The sequence below is a fragment of the Punica granatum genome, chromosome 4, assembly GCF_007655135.1.
Source record: "Punica granatum isolate Tunisia-2019 chromosome 4, ASM765513v2, whole genome shotgun sequence".
NCBI classification, from domain to species: Eukaryota; Viridiplantae; Streptophyta; class Magnoliopsida; order Myrtales; family Lythraceae; genus Punica; species Punica granatum.
The window spans coordinates 33,821,069-33,835,450 of record NC_045130.1 but is presented as its reverse complement, the minus strand read 5'-3'; the positions used below and the strand labels follow the sequence as shown (position 1 = coordinate 33,835,450).

The 14,382-nt window shown below is 38.1% G+C and overlaps 2 protein-coding genes across 3 annotated transcripts; both read right to left on the bottom strand.

Moving 5' to 3' along the window:
* Window positions 1-2,745: 2,745 nt before the first annotated feature.
* Window positions 2,746-4,677, bottom strand: LOC116202770 (ankyrin-1-like). Its single transcript, XM_031534382.1, has one exon. It carries the CDS (start codon window positions 4,478-4,480, stop codon window positions 2,846-2,848), a length of 1,635 nt encoding a protein of 544 aa, XP_031390242.1. The 5' UTR covers window positions 4,481-4,677; the 3' UTR covers window positions 2,746-2,845.
* A 1,822-nt stretch (window positions 4,678-6,499) lies between these two features.
* Window positions 6,500-11,779, bottom strand: LOC116205887 (FH protein interacting protein FIP2). Of its 2 annotated transcripts, none has more exons than XR_004156598.1 (11): window positions 11,623-11,779; window positions 11,065-11,174; window positions 9,996-10,130; window positions 9,329-9,484; window positions 8,973-9,056; window positions 8,686-8,732; window positions 8,524-8,597; window positions 8,265-8,323; window positions 7,492-7,562; window positions 7,210-7,290; window positions 6,500-6,884 (listed from the first exon to the last, which is right to left on the bottom strand). XR_004156598.1 is itself a non-coding variant. In XM_031538580.1 (11 exons), the coding sequence occupies exons 1-11, from the start codon at window positions 11,678-11,680 to the stop codon at window positions 6,831-6,833; spliced, it is 918 nt and encodes a 305-aa protein (XP_031394440.1). In that variant the 5' UTR covers window positions 11,681-11,779; the 3' UTR covers window positions 6,500-6,830. The 2 variants fall into 2 exon arrangements, 1 of the variants encoding a protein (XP_031394440.1); XM_031538580.1 differs by having other exon boundaries at window positions 7,492-7,551.
* Window positions 11,780-14,382: the final 2,603 nt, after the last annotated feature.

Below are 14,382 nucleotides of genomic sequence, written 5' to 3'. Positions count from 1 at the left end.
TTTTGGGTGGACAAAACAATTATCTTAAATTACTTAGTTTGTTACTACCGCAACATATAATCAAAACGGGCGATTTCATGGATAAGTTTTAGTTATGATAATGACTGTAGAGAAAATAATTAATTTTCCTCAACTATTAATTTTAGATAATTCTCTTTTTTAATTACTTACTTTCCTAAAATAATTATTTAAGATTATGTGTCTTTCTATATTTGAAAACCGACACATTTTTTTTACTTAAAAATTATTTTTCTTTTCAAATGGTATAATTTAAATTGTTCTATATTTCTAAGATATTAATCTTAAATTGTCTGATTTCGGTTTAGGACATGAAAATCCTACATAGGATACCAAAACCCTAGTTTTATATGAAAGATCAGTAATCTTCCAATAAACTCATTTAATTTTCAAGTGAAATAATTCCTAAACCCATAATTTTTTTTGAAAAATTCATCATATATTTATTATAAAATATTACTCTCTATCGAAAAATTATTAATCATTCCCGCGCATCGCGCAGGTTATCATCAAGTTTGATACAAGGATTACATTGAATATGCAATATTTGCGTTAGATTTGAAATTGGACCAAAAAATTAACAAAACTTGACCAGAACACAATTCAATTGGTTGTTACAAACTTAATTTTAAATATTAAACTCCTTTGTAAATAGATTATCCCATTCTAAAATGCCTTCTAAACAATATTATTAAAATTTTCTCAATTAAAACCATAATGAAGATTTCAAATAATACAATTCATTTACGATTGACCTGACCTGAAATGAACCGAAATGAATTCAAATTAATTCTTATAAGAATTGATTCCAAACAGGATATAGTTTCCTATCTATATTCGGTTATATATATATATATATGTATGTATATACTCTATTTTCTCTTTTTGTTAGTCTGTCTTGCTCTGTTTTTCCTCCCTTTCTTGTTAAATTTTTCTTTCTCCAGAATTAAGGATACCCAAGTACGAATTCCAATGAACCGCGTGAACACTCTGTGAGCCCATAGAAAAAGGCATGTACAGTTCACACTATTATTATGATGATGTAGATAGATGTTTTCTTTTCTTTTCTTTTCAAATGAAGATGATTTTGTCACTAATCCTAATTTGTCTGCCATTTGCATGGTGATTTGGCTTCTTTGGCAATACAGATCCTTAAAGAGTGTCCAAAATTATGACTGCATTGCCTATTATCCTTAAAAAAATTAGTCTCGAAACGATATCCTAAATATGAAAATATAATTGCCGCCAACTGCACTAAATTTGAACTGCAGATAAGCCATATTACATGTAACGGAGTCCGGAGTGATCAACAATTTTTTGCTTGGAGGCAGTCTATCATTGTATTGTATTTTTCCCAAAAAGCTTTTTGCTGCCAAAAATTCTTAAAGGATTCTATCTTAAAATCATTCAGTGAGAAAAATCAAATGTCTTAAAATTAGCAACTATTATGTCAATTATCCATCTTATTAACGCCCCACTTATACGAGTCTATTATATTCTAATTGATTCTTTCTCATACAACATGGCGAGATAATATCACCGATGAATTTCTCTATTGAGTGCAAAATAGCAAAAACATAAGCTTGAACTTAACAATAGAAATTCATATTGACTATCATTAAGCATGTGAATTAATTAGTTTTTCTATAATCATTTTTATTCTCAATTTTGAGCTCAACAAATTTTAGTACGAAATTAAAAATTATTAAAAAAAAACTCAAGTCAAGACTAAATCATCATACGAGGATTCATGATATGTGGCGGATTCTCAAAGACTTCGATCGACTTTTCTCAAACAAAATATCAATTTGATTAATTAGTCATTGCACTTCCATAAGACTACGAAGTGGCATCAGTTTATTGGTTCAATATATTTTTTGTTCAATTGTCAATATGCTCAACCTACAAAATACTTCTAGTTCATTTTCGAAACCCATATGCTTAAAGTCTATCCATTAGCAATATAATTTTTCAACTATGTCATATCTCGAAACCCATACACTTAAAGCCTAGTTGTTAACAATATAATTTTTCAACTACACCATACCTCGTAATCGTACTCGATTTGAGGTGGAGCAAATTAATTAGTGTGAAATCAAAAGTCATGATAAGCAAGGTGTGGTAGGTATAGACCGGGTAAACCTAAAACCACCAACCCTGTAACATCACTTATAAGAGAACTTTCTTTGAGCTTTGTTTCGAAGATGCATAAACTCCCGCTTTGAAATTTTTCATCACGGATGAATATATAAGATCGACATCATGGCCGCTATCTATTGTGCAGTTCGATCTACATATGTATATATGCATAGACAGTTCGCGTTTGACTGGTTTCCAACACGGTAAGGCCGATCACGAGTCTAGGAATTGAGACTAATGGGGTCCATCGCTTTCCTTACCAAACCCCTATATCTTGTTCTTCGAGTTGAACATTGTATTTTAATTACTTCACCAAACATTGACAGCAATGGCCTACTTCTCTAGTCTCGTGCTGAAGCTGCGGGGAGACGATCAAAACACAAGGGAATGGGCCTATGATGGATTATCAATCGGATCCATAACCGGTGGATCCCAGATGATATCATATAAGGATCATAACTGCCTCGTCGCGTAATCCAAATCATGAGCTGGGTCGAAGCAGATTTGCCCGTGTTTAACGTTTGTACTCTCGAGGACATCATTATACAAGAATTTTGTATGACTGGTGACGTCTGTTCTGTCTGTGACTATACAAAACTTTTCACTCACAAGTATATAATTGAGAATTTTGAGCCAAATGTGTAAGAAATTGAGCCCTAGTTGTGTTATGTTTGGACCAACCAATAGGCTATAAGAAGGAGAGTGGCACGGCGGACCGATCAAAGCTTCCACGAACAGTTGATTTTCGATGTTTTTGCATCTTCATCTTTGACTCGCCACTGTTCGCCTCTCGCTGCGCTGCCATCCGGCTTGAAATTGAAACTGGACCACGCCATTCTTTTATCGACCCGATCCCTTCATTGCTTGCTCCGTTTTGAGTGAGCACCCTGGTGATCCCGGGATAACCTAGGGACTCGGCAATCTGCACTGGACTAATGCCCTTACTAGTTCGTGAGTCCACGTCGGCTCCTTTCTTTATCAGCATCTCGATGACGTCCATGTGACCCGATTCGACTGCACAGTGCAGGGCTGTGTAACCGTCCTCATCCTTGGCGTCAATGTCAATGCCTTTCTCGATCAGCACCTTGACAGCGTCAGCATGCCCCTTGAATGAGACCCGATGCAGGGCCGTCCAGCCATGCTGGTCCAGGCCATTAATGGCCGCCCCATTCTCGAGAAGCCTGTGCATGGCTTTTACCTCCCCTTTCCTCGCCGCAAGGCCCAGGGCGTCCCCGAGGCGGAGGGCATCAAAGAGCCTGACATGGCCATTCTCAGCTGCCAAGTCATACGGGGTTTTCCCGGTCTGGTTGCGGACATACTTGTTGGCTCCCTTTTGAATTAGGAGCTTCACCATGTTGTCATCTCCTGAACTCGCTGCAATATGCAACGGCGTATCTCCATCTTCGGAGTTATGTACGTTCGGTTTGGCACCACTGGCCAATAAAAGCCTCACGCAGTCTCTCCTCCGCTCGGCCACGGCGAGGTGGAGTGGCGTGCTGCCATCTCTTGTTAGGGCATCCACACTAGCCCCCTTCTGTAGGAGGAGCCTCAAAACCTCCAAGTGTCCTTTGGCCACCGCGAGGTGAGTCGGGCCAAGAGCAGACGTGTCAGACCTCTCAATACTCGCCCCACGAGAGAGCAGGAGCTCGACAATCAGTGCCTCACCAGATGCAGAAGCTGCCTCAAGCGCCGTCGACCCAGAACGGTTTGGAACCTGCACGTCCGGCTCGAACTCGAGGAGCAGTTGGACGAGATCTGCTCGGCCCTGAGCGATGGCCAGGTGGAGCAGCGTCTCGCCCTCAGTCGAATCTACCGAATCGGCAGCCTTCCACACCGTGTCACTCCTCTCCAAGACCTCCCTGATTTGATCCAAGGAACTGCCATCCCTCACGAGCTGGGCAAGGACCGGCGACCCCACGAACATGATCCTGAGTCCACTATCAACGAACACTTGCTTCTTCTTTGCAGTGAACCAGTCGCTCGGGACTGCATTGAGCATCGAAGTGGGGTCCTTGATGGAAGTGCCGGGTGCCACGACACTGTGAAGGAGGAACGAGTCCTCGCTCTGCGGGAACGTCTGGGGGAGGGGCGAACCCTGCGGGAGGTGGTAAGTGATCTCCAACGTCAGGGTCGCAAGGGGAGATATAATTCCTGACTGCGGCTTGACTGTGTAACGCGCACAGTCCATCGGCTGGAGCTTGATCGCCACCGGCATCGTGTACATAACATTGCGTAAAGTGAGCTCACCGCAACACTTCTGACCAGCCGGTTCGATCCTGATGACGACTATGTTTGACGGCTCCAAGCTTATGAGCCTGTCCATCTTCCGTCCTGTGCTAGCCCTTCCTTCAACTGATCCGGAAAATCGATTCACCGGACTATTTGGTCAGGCAAACTCCGAGGCTGGTGTTTTCCATAAGAGAGGAGGTTGATCAGAGAGAATAGAACTAAGTAGAAATGTCAGGGTAGAGTACTTAAAAAGGGAAGAAGGACGAGGCGGCCGGCCACTAATGGAGGCTGCCACGTGGTGGTGTCAGAAACAATGCTGACTTGTTCTATTCAGTGTCTGAAGCCTGCCAAGGTATAAACATAGGTTGTCCTTTGGGGCTTTCTTGTGAATCACTTTCAGCATGACATCCAACATCAACTTTGAGACGAGAATGGCATTTAGAAATAACTGACAGGTGTCGCGCAGTTGACAAATTAAGATTTATGTAGGCCGACTTTACATACATCATAAGACTGGACATTCATTAGAAACATCTCATGATTAAATCAATTTGTCACTTGAATAAAATTTAATTTTTTATCTATAGACTGAACATCTCGTGATCTCAAAACAAAGTGTTCAAAATTTCGTCTTCCTTAAGTACAACCAAACAAACAGATTTTGCACCACCAAGGTGGTAGCCCAGTGGAACGGGCTCTGTCTTTCAAATGGGAAGTCAAGGGATTGAAACTCGACTTAAATACGAAAGCATTTGCGTTAGTAGACTCTTGTCCTTGACCCTATAAGAGTTGTTCTGGTCCACCAAGCCTTTTACTCATTCGGGCAAATGGAACATTCCATAATAACTGAAGAGTTATTCCGGTCTCCAAAGGAGGTTGCTACATTGATCTTCCTCTCTCAGCCTTTTATTCAGCATAAAAGAAAAAACAAAAACAAAAACAAACAAAACGGATTTTGCATATACTCTTTCTCGATATCTCGATTGTCCGTTGGATTACAAATAATGAGTATATTAGTATATATTTTGAAGGATGCTCCGAAAGGACAAGAAAACAAAGAAGACTCTTTGGTTTTCCTTGCTAGACATTTTCCTGTGGACATTGTTTAAATTTTCGATACAGATTGTGACTTCATTTCGGCCAAATAACATGCCAATTTCGCCCAAAATGACCCACTAAACAGTTTATAATTTCGCCCGAATTGACCCACATGACAAGTTTATTGTCCGTAAATTCACTCAATACATCTGTAAGGTTCACAAATGATAACCAGCTACGGATTAAACTTCGGAAATTTTGTTTAGCTGCTCTTCAAGTTCAATATTTAAAAAAGAAAAAAGGAGGGGTACCATTTCAACTTGTTTTGGTGTTCGGGTCTTGCTAGCATAAGTCGAAATTACGGTAACGCATATTAATACTTTCAGTGCAAGTGTTTACTACTTCAATTCAAGTGTCTAATATTTTTTTGTACTGATAATTACTATAGGTGTTTATTACTTTTACTTTCAGTTTAAGTGTTTAGTTCAGATGTCTAATATGTGATACAATTCATCACAAATAGTAAATGTACTAAATATTTAAACTAGAATATCAAACACTTCAACTTATGTACCAAATATGCCACCATGTCGAAATTATGTTAGGATTCCTCTAGGTGTTTCAATGGTTTAACATTAGGAAAGAGAAACATCATTCCCTCGAGTTTTATCTTCTTTTTTTTAAGAATTTGCCTCGTGGGTTAATGTGATTGGTGAAACCTATGCCAAGTGGGGCCCCTCGACCAGATTTTCCGTGGGCCCCAAAACCTTTGTGCCGATAAATTGAACGAATCAGATTGCATGGCATTTTCGTTGGCGGCCATGCAATGTCAGCACATTCAATGAAGCCAACTGGAGATTACAATGACTAATATACTTTTTATGCGGGAGAAAACAAAAACCTTGCTCAATATCGATATATTCCCACGGTCCTTCGCATTGTTCAAGTTTCTCCATAAACAAATGAGTTCAAACCTACACGGTAAAACAAACGAGTAGGACAATTGAGTCGTAATATATTAACCAATTACCAAACCAGAATGCATAACTCCTTTCATGGATTGACAACGATGACAGGCTCTGAACAAGAAACTGAATCACGAAACGTATAGATGCAGACAACTAATAGATCATACTGTATACAACAGTCGAAAGCATTACTTATTTAACCACAGATTATAAGCACCTAGAAGAAACTAGGTATAATCGGTCAACAGAGTTTGCAAGATAAATAGATATTCTGAGTACATGAAACTATGTACAGGCTGCTTATATTAACATCTAGATTAACCAGGCCATCAACTGCTCTTCCCTCACAGCTCCAATCGAAAGCTAACAAACAAGAGGGAGATGGGATGTAGGGCAACATCAGATAATTACATACAAGTATTGATTAGAAGTTCAATGTCATCTTATTGCTCCGAGCAAGTTGGCGCCGTCGAGCTTTGCGCCTTCGAGATGCTGGGGAAAAGGCAAATACACTGTCAGCTACAAAAGTCATCTATTACTGTTTCATCACATGAGAGTCGATTTGCAGAAAGGAAATTATAATGAACAATTCGCTTGAAGAAGCAGTACATGTTTAAAAGCGAAATTCATAGATATCTAAATTATGTAAAAGGAAAAGAGTTCAGTAAAAGATCTCCATTGATGTTTGGTTTAGCTACACACTCTTTCCCTTCAGACTAAAGTTTGATCTCACTGAAGACGAGCGATGCTTTGTTGCTGCTTGAGTAGGTGCTATGCTATACAAATGAAATAAGTATCCATCTCTCATTATACTAACCGTATCTCTGAGATTGACGTGCCGCAAATAAGCTCTTTGAAGGTTTGCCCCCTTCAAATTGGCATTGCTCAATTTAGCCCCCTAATAAACAATAAATGATAATTAGCAAGAGAAGCTTCCTCGATAAGATAAATCATTTAATATTAAGTTTTCCTGCTTCCGTAAGTTGAATTCATTCATATATTAAGCCTTAATAGCATCACTGTCATTTTCATAAAAAAAATGCAAGGCTGAATAGCAAACACCTCTTCAGAGTTGGCAAATAAAACAAGGAACATTCACCTTTAGATTGGCTCCCTCCAAATTAGCTCCTTCTAAGTTGGCATTAGTTAAATCAGCAGTCTGAAAAGAGACTAGAAAAACATAAGTTTCAATAGATATTTTTATGGTAATCTGACATATGGTGGTCATGGCTGAAGATAAGGGATGAACCGTACAGCACTGGAATCTTAGCATACTACTCCTCATGGATATTAGTTACATAAAAAAGGTTGTCAGCTAGACATCTTGTCCTTGCAATTTTTTTTTCTTTTTTTCTTAATAATACGTGTATACAATAGATACAATTTTTATATTTATTTTCCCTGTTCCTGAGATAAGGTCCTTTATGAGAGATTTTTTCACCCTTTATCCTCTGCTTTTAAAAAAGGCAGAGCATCCATAAGACTATTAGAAAAGTAAAACGTAGCCGCTGGCTAGATGCCGAAAAATCGACTTTATTCTTGGGGTGCGGTTGGGGAGACCTTATCAACCAAGATAAACTGATTATATAGCTATTCTGGCTTGGAAGAGGCTAGTGATCAAGGCAATACATACAAGGATAAATTGGCATCCAGTTCAGGTGATTATTATTTATTTGTCACTCAAAATATAAAAGACTAAACTTAAACAGATCACAAAAGCTCGGCCAATAAAAATGGGTTGCTACTTTATAAAAGATGCGAAGCAGATACCAAGGTCTTTAGCAGAACTGGAAAATAAGATCTGTTGGAATAGACAAACACAAACAGGCAACTATGACAATAACAAAGTACCACATAAGGAGGATACCATACCTGCAAGTGTGCAGATCGCAAATCAGCTCCACAGAAACTGCAATCGATTAAACATGCATCTGCGAGATCAGAAAATGCCTCCCCTTTTAGAGTAATATCATAACATTAGCTCTTAGCCATAAATCAAACCCTAAATATCATAACAGTAGCTCTTAGCCGTAAATCAAAAACAGGAAATGTGCTTAACAACCGACGAGAGGTCACAGGTTTATAGCCTGGTTTATAAATGATGTAAAAAGTCTTATCACTGAGTGAAAACCTTGTAGATTTGCACTCTGAAGATTGGCACCAGCTAGTAACGCCCCACGAAGATTTGCACCAGTAAATTCACATCTTCCCTAGGCAATAATGAAAACATCAAGAAGCAAACAACACATCCATAGAACATGAAGAAAATTTACAATGCAGGCAAGAATCTTACTCGCGCAAAGTGGCATTATGGAATATGGAACCTTCAGCATAAACATCCTGCCATGAAAAAATTGGAAAACCTTATTTAGCTGATTGAAAGACAGACAATCTGAGGATCCAAGTTTTAAGCCAATAAAACCTGCTAAATCTTGCCAAGCATTTGGATAAAGGATTTGTAACACAAGACGTGCAGGATAAAATAATACCCAAATTAAGCATGGAGCAAATGCAACCAAAACCAGTCTTATCTAGACACTAATAAGAGGCACGCTTCCTTGTACAAAATGATATACCTACCCGGAATTTTGCACAATGAAGATTTGCACGTGAAAAGAAAACATTTTTTAAAGATGCATAGCTGAAGTCCACATATGACAGGTCCTGCAAGAGTGCAGATAAAAACAATAATATCAGAAAGAGCAACATCTTTACAGGCATTACCATCCTTACCATGCATCTAAGGCATGTGTAAGTTCTGAAGAGCTGCAAACAAGCGTGCAGTCATTTCTTAACCATACAATGGGCTCATACATACAGCGGCGAATTTAATTCGCTTCCAATTATTAGAGCTAGAATAAATGTTAAAGCTCTGATTACTAGTTACCCGAATTGCTTAGTTTATAACCAACTTATTCTGAGTAGAGAAAAATTACCAATTTGGAAAGATCAAGGCCTGAAAGATTAACCCCACGAAATCTGACTTTCTCTGACTGTATGCACTTTATAATGTCGGTTCGTGTCAGTTCAGTGTCTGATTCAGCACCTTCCTGCCTTTTATTTAAAGCAGATTTGATTCCTTCAATTAATCCCTGTGAGTAAAAGAAAAAGGAGGGTTCCAATTTAATTTACGTCATCTCACATATAGTAAAAGTCAAATAGCAAGACATGATAGCAAGATAAAGAACATAGCATTTGCCAGTGGGGGCAGAAAATAGGCATGTGAAATTATCAATCATGACAGCATGTCCTGAGAAAACCATCATTCCCTGAATCATGAGAAAGATCTTACTAGAACAAAATTTATCATTTGCTCCAGAGAAGAAGGATTCATAGGTAAACCACTATTAAACATTAAAGTACTTACATATGTTTTGACCTATTCCCAAACAAGCATTTACGGAAGCATGTCAGAAACTACTCCTTCCAGTAAAAAAAACTGAATGTACAATTCTGCTAATAGTAGTGATTACATATTTTTAGAAACACACAAACCCAATTGAAGGACCAGTCATCAGAAACCATGCAAATAGATAACAAAACTCAGAGATCATAGCAAATGAATAAGTATAAAACATATAAATAGGAAGTGAATATCCTTACAAGCATCTGATAGTATTCTGCCTCACGAAGAAGCTCTGAATAGTCGGAGTCGGACAGTGTCGGAACAACACCATCCCGTAACCAGTTTAGAATATGCCGAAAATGCTTTCCATCACGATCAACAAATATAAATCCCTGTCATGGATTCATCGGTACTGACAATTATATTCTTCATAGATATCAGATAAGAGTAACTACAAGGACAACAGACTGCATGATGATCCTGAACTTATTCTGAAATTTCTCTCTTTTTATAAGCACCACAAATAGAAAATTCGATGGATTTATTGAAGCAAATTCTACAAATAAGAGATCAGACCAGTTGCAACTTATTGACATGGGTAATTCCACTGGTCATATCTCCCATTTACAGTAAATTCAAAACACTTGATAATTTCTTGTTTTTTAACAGAAAATCTGCATCTTAAAGTTTCTTCCCTATGTATCAAAGTTTATTCAAATATTTAATTAACATAGCCTATAAAGGCTGTATGTGAATCAATCATCAGATTATTTTACGCAAGTTAACATTCTATGGAGAACCTAATCTATGACATAGATTGTAGCATGCCCAAAAGAAGTAGACGACAGTCAAAAGTACAAGAAGTAGCAAAGCAATAGAATGGGAAAGTGGGAAAGAACTGGGGCAGATCTTCCATTACCACATATGGGCAAGAATACTTCAAATTCACCCAACAAGCGAAAATAAGAGAAAGATTAGAGAAAGTCAGCCTCCATTAGCAAGACCGCGCGCATTCAAGTGATGGATGAGAATTCCGAATTCCCCAAATCAAAATGGTGAGGGTACATTCTAAACAGCTATTTCTCATATGCATTATACCATTATTAGTCATTTAATAAGCTCAGACCATCACCGCCCTAAGACCGACTGGCCCAACACAAGTTCAAATGCCCTCTTTCCAGAATCAATTGCGACAGAACATTTCCAACAAAGCACAATAAAGCATCATGGCACAATGTCGAATAAAACAACAAGCAAAGAAAAAAATATTCACGCCCAGATCAATGCCAAAATACCCAAGCACTATGATCAGCAGGAGGTTCATACCGACTCGGGATCATGGCACACGGTGTGGCGACCACTAAACATTGCAGCGAGCATCGAGTCGGGCTCCCGCTGAGTCAGTGTATCCGTAGTCGTGCAGAACTTCTTGCCTCCTGTTTGATCAACACCCAAGACTCCCATCAATTATCGAAAAGGATTACTTTCAGTAAACTGCGATTCACAACTGATCCCAAGTCCACTGGCAGCTAACCGAGCAAGCTCAGAGAACACATGCGACTGATCGAGCGCAGCCGACCGATTAAAACCAATTGCTTAGCTCACTCAAGCTATGATTTGTAGTGCGAATTTTGCGATTTCCGGTGATCTCAGCAGCTAGGGGGTGAATAAACACAAGATCGCACCCAAAGAATCCCCAAATTTGAGCTACCTACTCATCATGTTGGGATCTAATTCTAAGTTTCAGACGCTGATGGGGAGCTGGAACAGTCGATCTGTCGGGCTCGGAGATGATCGGTTCTGAGCTGTGAATCGAATACTAATAGAAGAAGTGCATGCAGTGTGTGCAGAGAGGAGAGTGAGAGGAAGATGCATGGGGCTGACCGATGTTGAGGCGGACAATGGAGGAGTTGTTCATTTGATCCCTGTCTGTCACGACCATTTGCTTGCCGAAGCCGAAGAAGAAGAGAGAAGATGAAACGAAGGAGGAGAAGAAGATGAAAGCAGAGAATAACGTGCTTGCGCTTTTCTTTTTTTCTTTTTTTATAATTTATATATATTTGGGAAGCGGAGTTGTTGGGGGTGGGGAGGAGAGATGGCTTTCTGGGCTGGGCTTTTTGGTGGGCCCCTTCGGGTTCCAGAAGAGGCCTACCATTTCTTTTCTCCCATGGGGCTGAAAACGGAAACCGATTAATTTGTCCCCCATGCAGAGTATGTTTGATTTCCCAAATTAAGTGCTAAGATCAAATCTTTATAATGGGTTTCAATTTGATAGTTGATAGTTGGGAATGGTGATTTATTTTTTCGATAGTTGATAGTTCTAACTAATTATATAAAATTAGATTTTTTATATGGAAAGAAAGTGGCCGAACTTTTACGAATTTTACTTCTTTTTTATTTCGTAAAAATAAAAGAATAAGTAGGAGGGGCGTTACAAAAGATTAGATTATAGAAAAATAAAAACAGTTACAACATGAAACTTTCACTTAGATTATATTATTATTATAAATAAATAAAATAAGATTATCCCAAGTCTTACCTAACTTAGATGGATAAGAAAATTTTGTAATGTTTATATAATAATTTTGGCAAATCTCGGTACAAAAACTATCATACTTTATTGACCAAATGCAGCATAAGGGTCTCTTCATTACCACTAGATATAATATATCGGTAAATTATACATCTTCTAATCTATCTATATATATATATATATATTATGTATTTTAAACTCCTCTTGCAATAACCCACGAGAGCTCTCCAATCGCTTCCATCGGAAGCAACTTATGTTAGGGCTAGTTGAATTATTATCATATATTTCAAAATCGCAGAACTCAACCGTGAAAAGTTAGGTCCATTTAAAATTGAATTTTAATGTTACTCAACCGTGAAACGTTAGGTCAATTAAAAATTGGAAAATTTGTGGATAAGAATTAAGACAAATAAAAAATGAAAAATAAGTAAATGATAGAAAGAGAGCAAAAACGGACTGAGAGAAAGAAGAGTAAAAATTGAAATGGAATAAAGGAGGGAGGAGGAAAAAAGATAACAGAAAAGTACAAAAATCCCTTCTCATTTGAACTTAAGACAAATTAAAATATGTGATTTTTCGAGTACAATTAACACCATGTGGTTTACTTCATAAGACATAATGGACCATATCATTAGTTTTTTCATCAGTTTTGCAATTTGGTCCAAAAATTTGAAAAAAAAAACAAGGAAGCGGCTCGAGCCTTCGATCGGCGACCTCGACTCCACCACCGAGATCGCCGACACCCACAGAGGACGTTAGAAATCTTGAGGGTAGGGTCGCGGTCACCGATTGGTGGCCCCAGTCCCCGAATCGACATGGATCTCAAACTCGACTTCCCAGTCGATTCGTAAGCGGGGCCCGCCAATCTGCTACCCCGATCCCAATCCATGGTCGCCGATATCATCTGTGGGTGCAGGCGCCCTCGGTGGTAGGGTCGGGGTCGCCGATCAACAACCCAAGCCCCTTCCCCCTTTTCTTTTTCCGAAATTTAAGATCAAATTGAAAAAAAAAAAAGTTGAAAGTTTGAGGGTAATAATGGCAAAATTTTTTACGACAAAAATGATGAAAAACTAACGATGATGTCCATTATGTCTCACGGAGTAAACCATATGGCGTTAGTTGTTTCTCGAAAAATCACAAAATCCAATTTATCATATTCTCAAATCACAATGGGGTATTTGTACTTTTCCCAAAAGATATATATTTAAATATTTGAACAATTTCACACTTTTAAGTATTGCATTTTTGTTTTATTTTGCTTCCCTCAATATAGTTAATGATACGGAGAACAATTAGGCAAAATTAAGTAGAAAGTAGCTAATGGAAAAATAAACTACATCCACTTTTATGTCGTACTAGAATGTGTGCCCGCATTATGAGACTATCTCCATTCAGGCTGGAGAGCCATCTCTCATTGCCCACGTGGCAATGTGGCAATGAGAGATGCGAGCGGCTGGAACACAGAAGCGCACGCCTCTGCACGGAGATGGGCTTCGGCAACGAGCATCTACGTAGCCGTTGTGCCCAACGCAGCAGTTGCCTTTTTCCCTTTTAAATATATATATATATATATATAGTTTTGGTGGTTGAATGGCCAAATTTTGGCCGTTAAATAGCCAATTCAATCATTTTTAATATTTTTTGTTGTAAAAAGAATGTGATTTTTTAACCGCAACAAGGTGTCATTTTTTCAAATTGTCGTTCATAATGTAACTTTTTGAATGAGTGTATTTTTCTTTTTACATCGTGTAATTTTTTTAACTTCATGTAATATTATTTTATGTTAATGAATTTTAATTAATTAAGATATTTTTATTATTAATTTAAATATTTTTTTATGTATTTTGTATCTTTAATTATGTTTAATTAATTTGATAATTTTAAACTATTAAGACTATATATTAATTATATATAATAGTAGTTATATTCATTTAATTAATATAATATCTATGTGGGATCGGATCAGAGACTTGCATTGGAGTATGTGTCTCTCTTTTTCTTTAAAGTTTGTCTCTGTTTAACGGGATGTCTATATAGTTGTGTGAGACCAAGTTCAAAGATAAGAAAGAGACAAACCCATTGGAGATAGTTTGAGTGGCTCATATAACTTT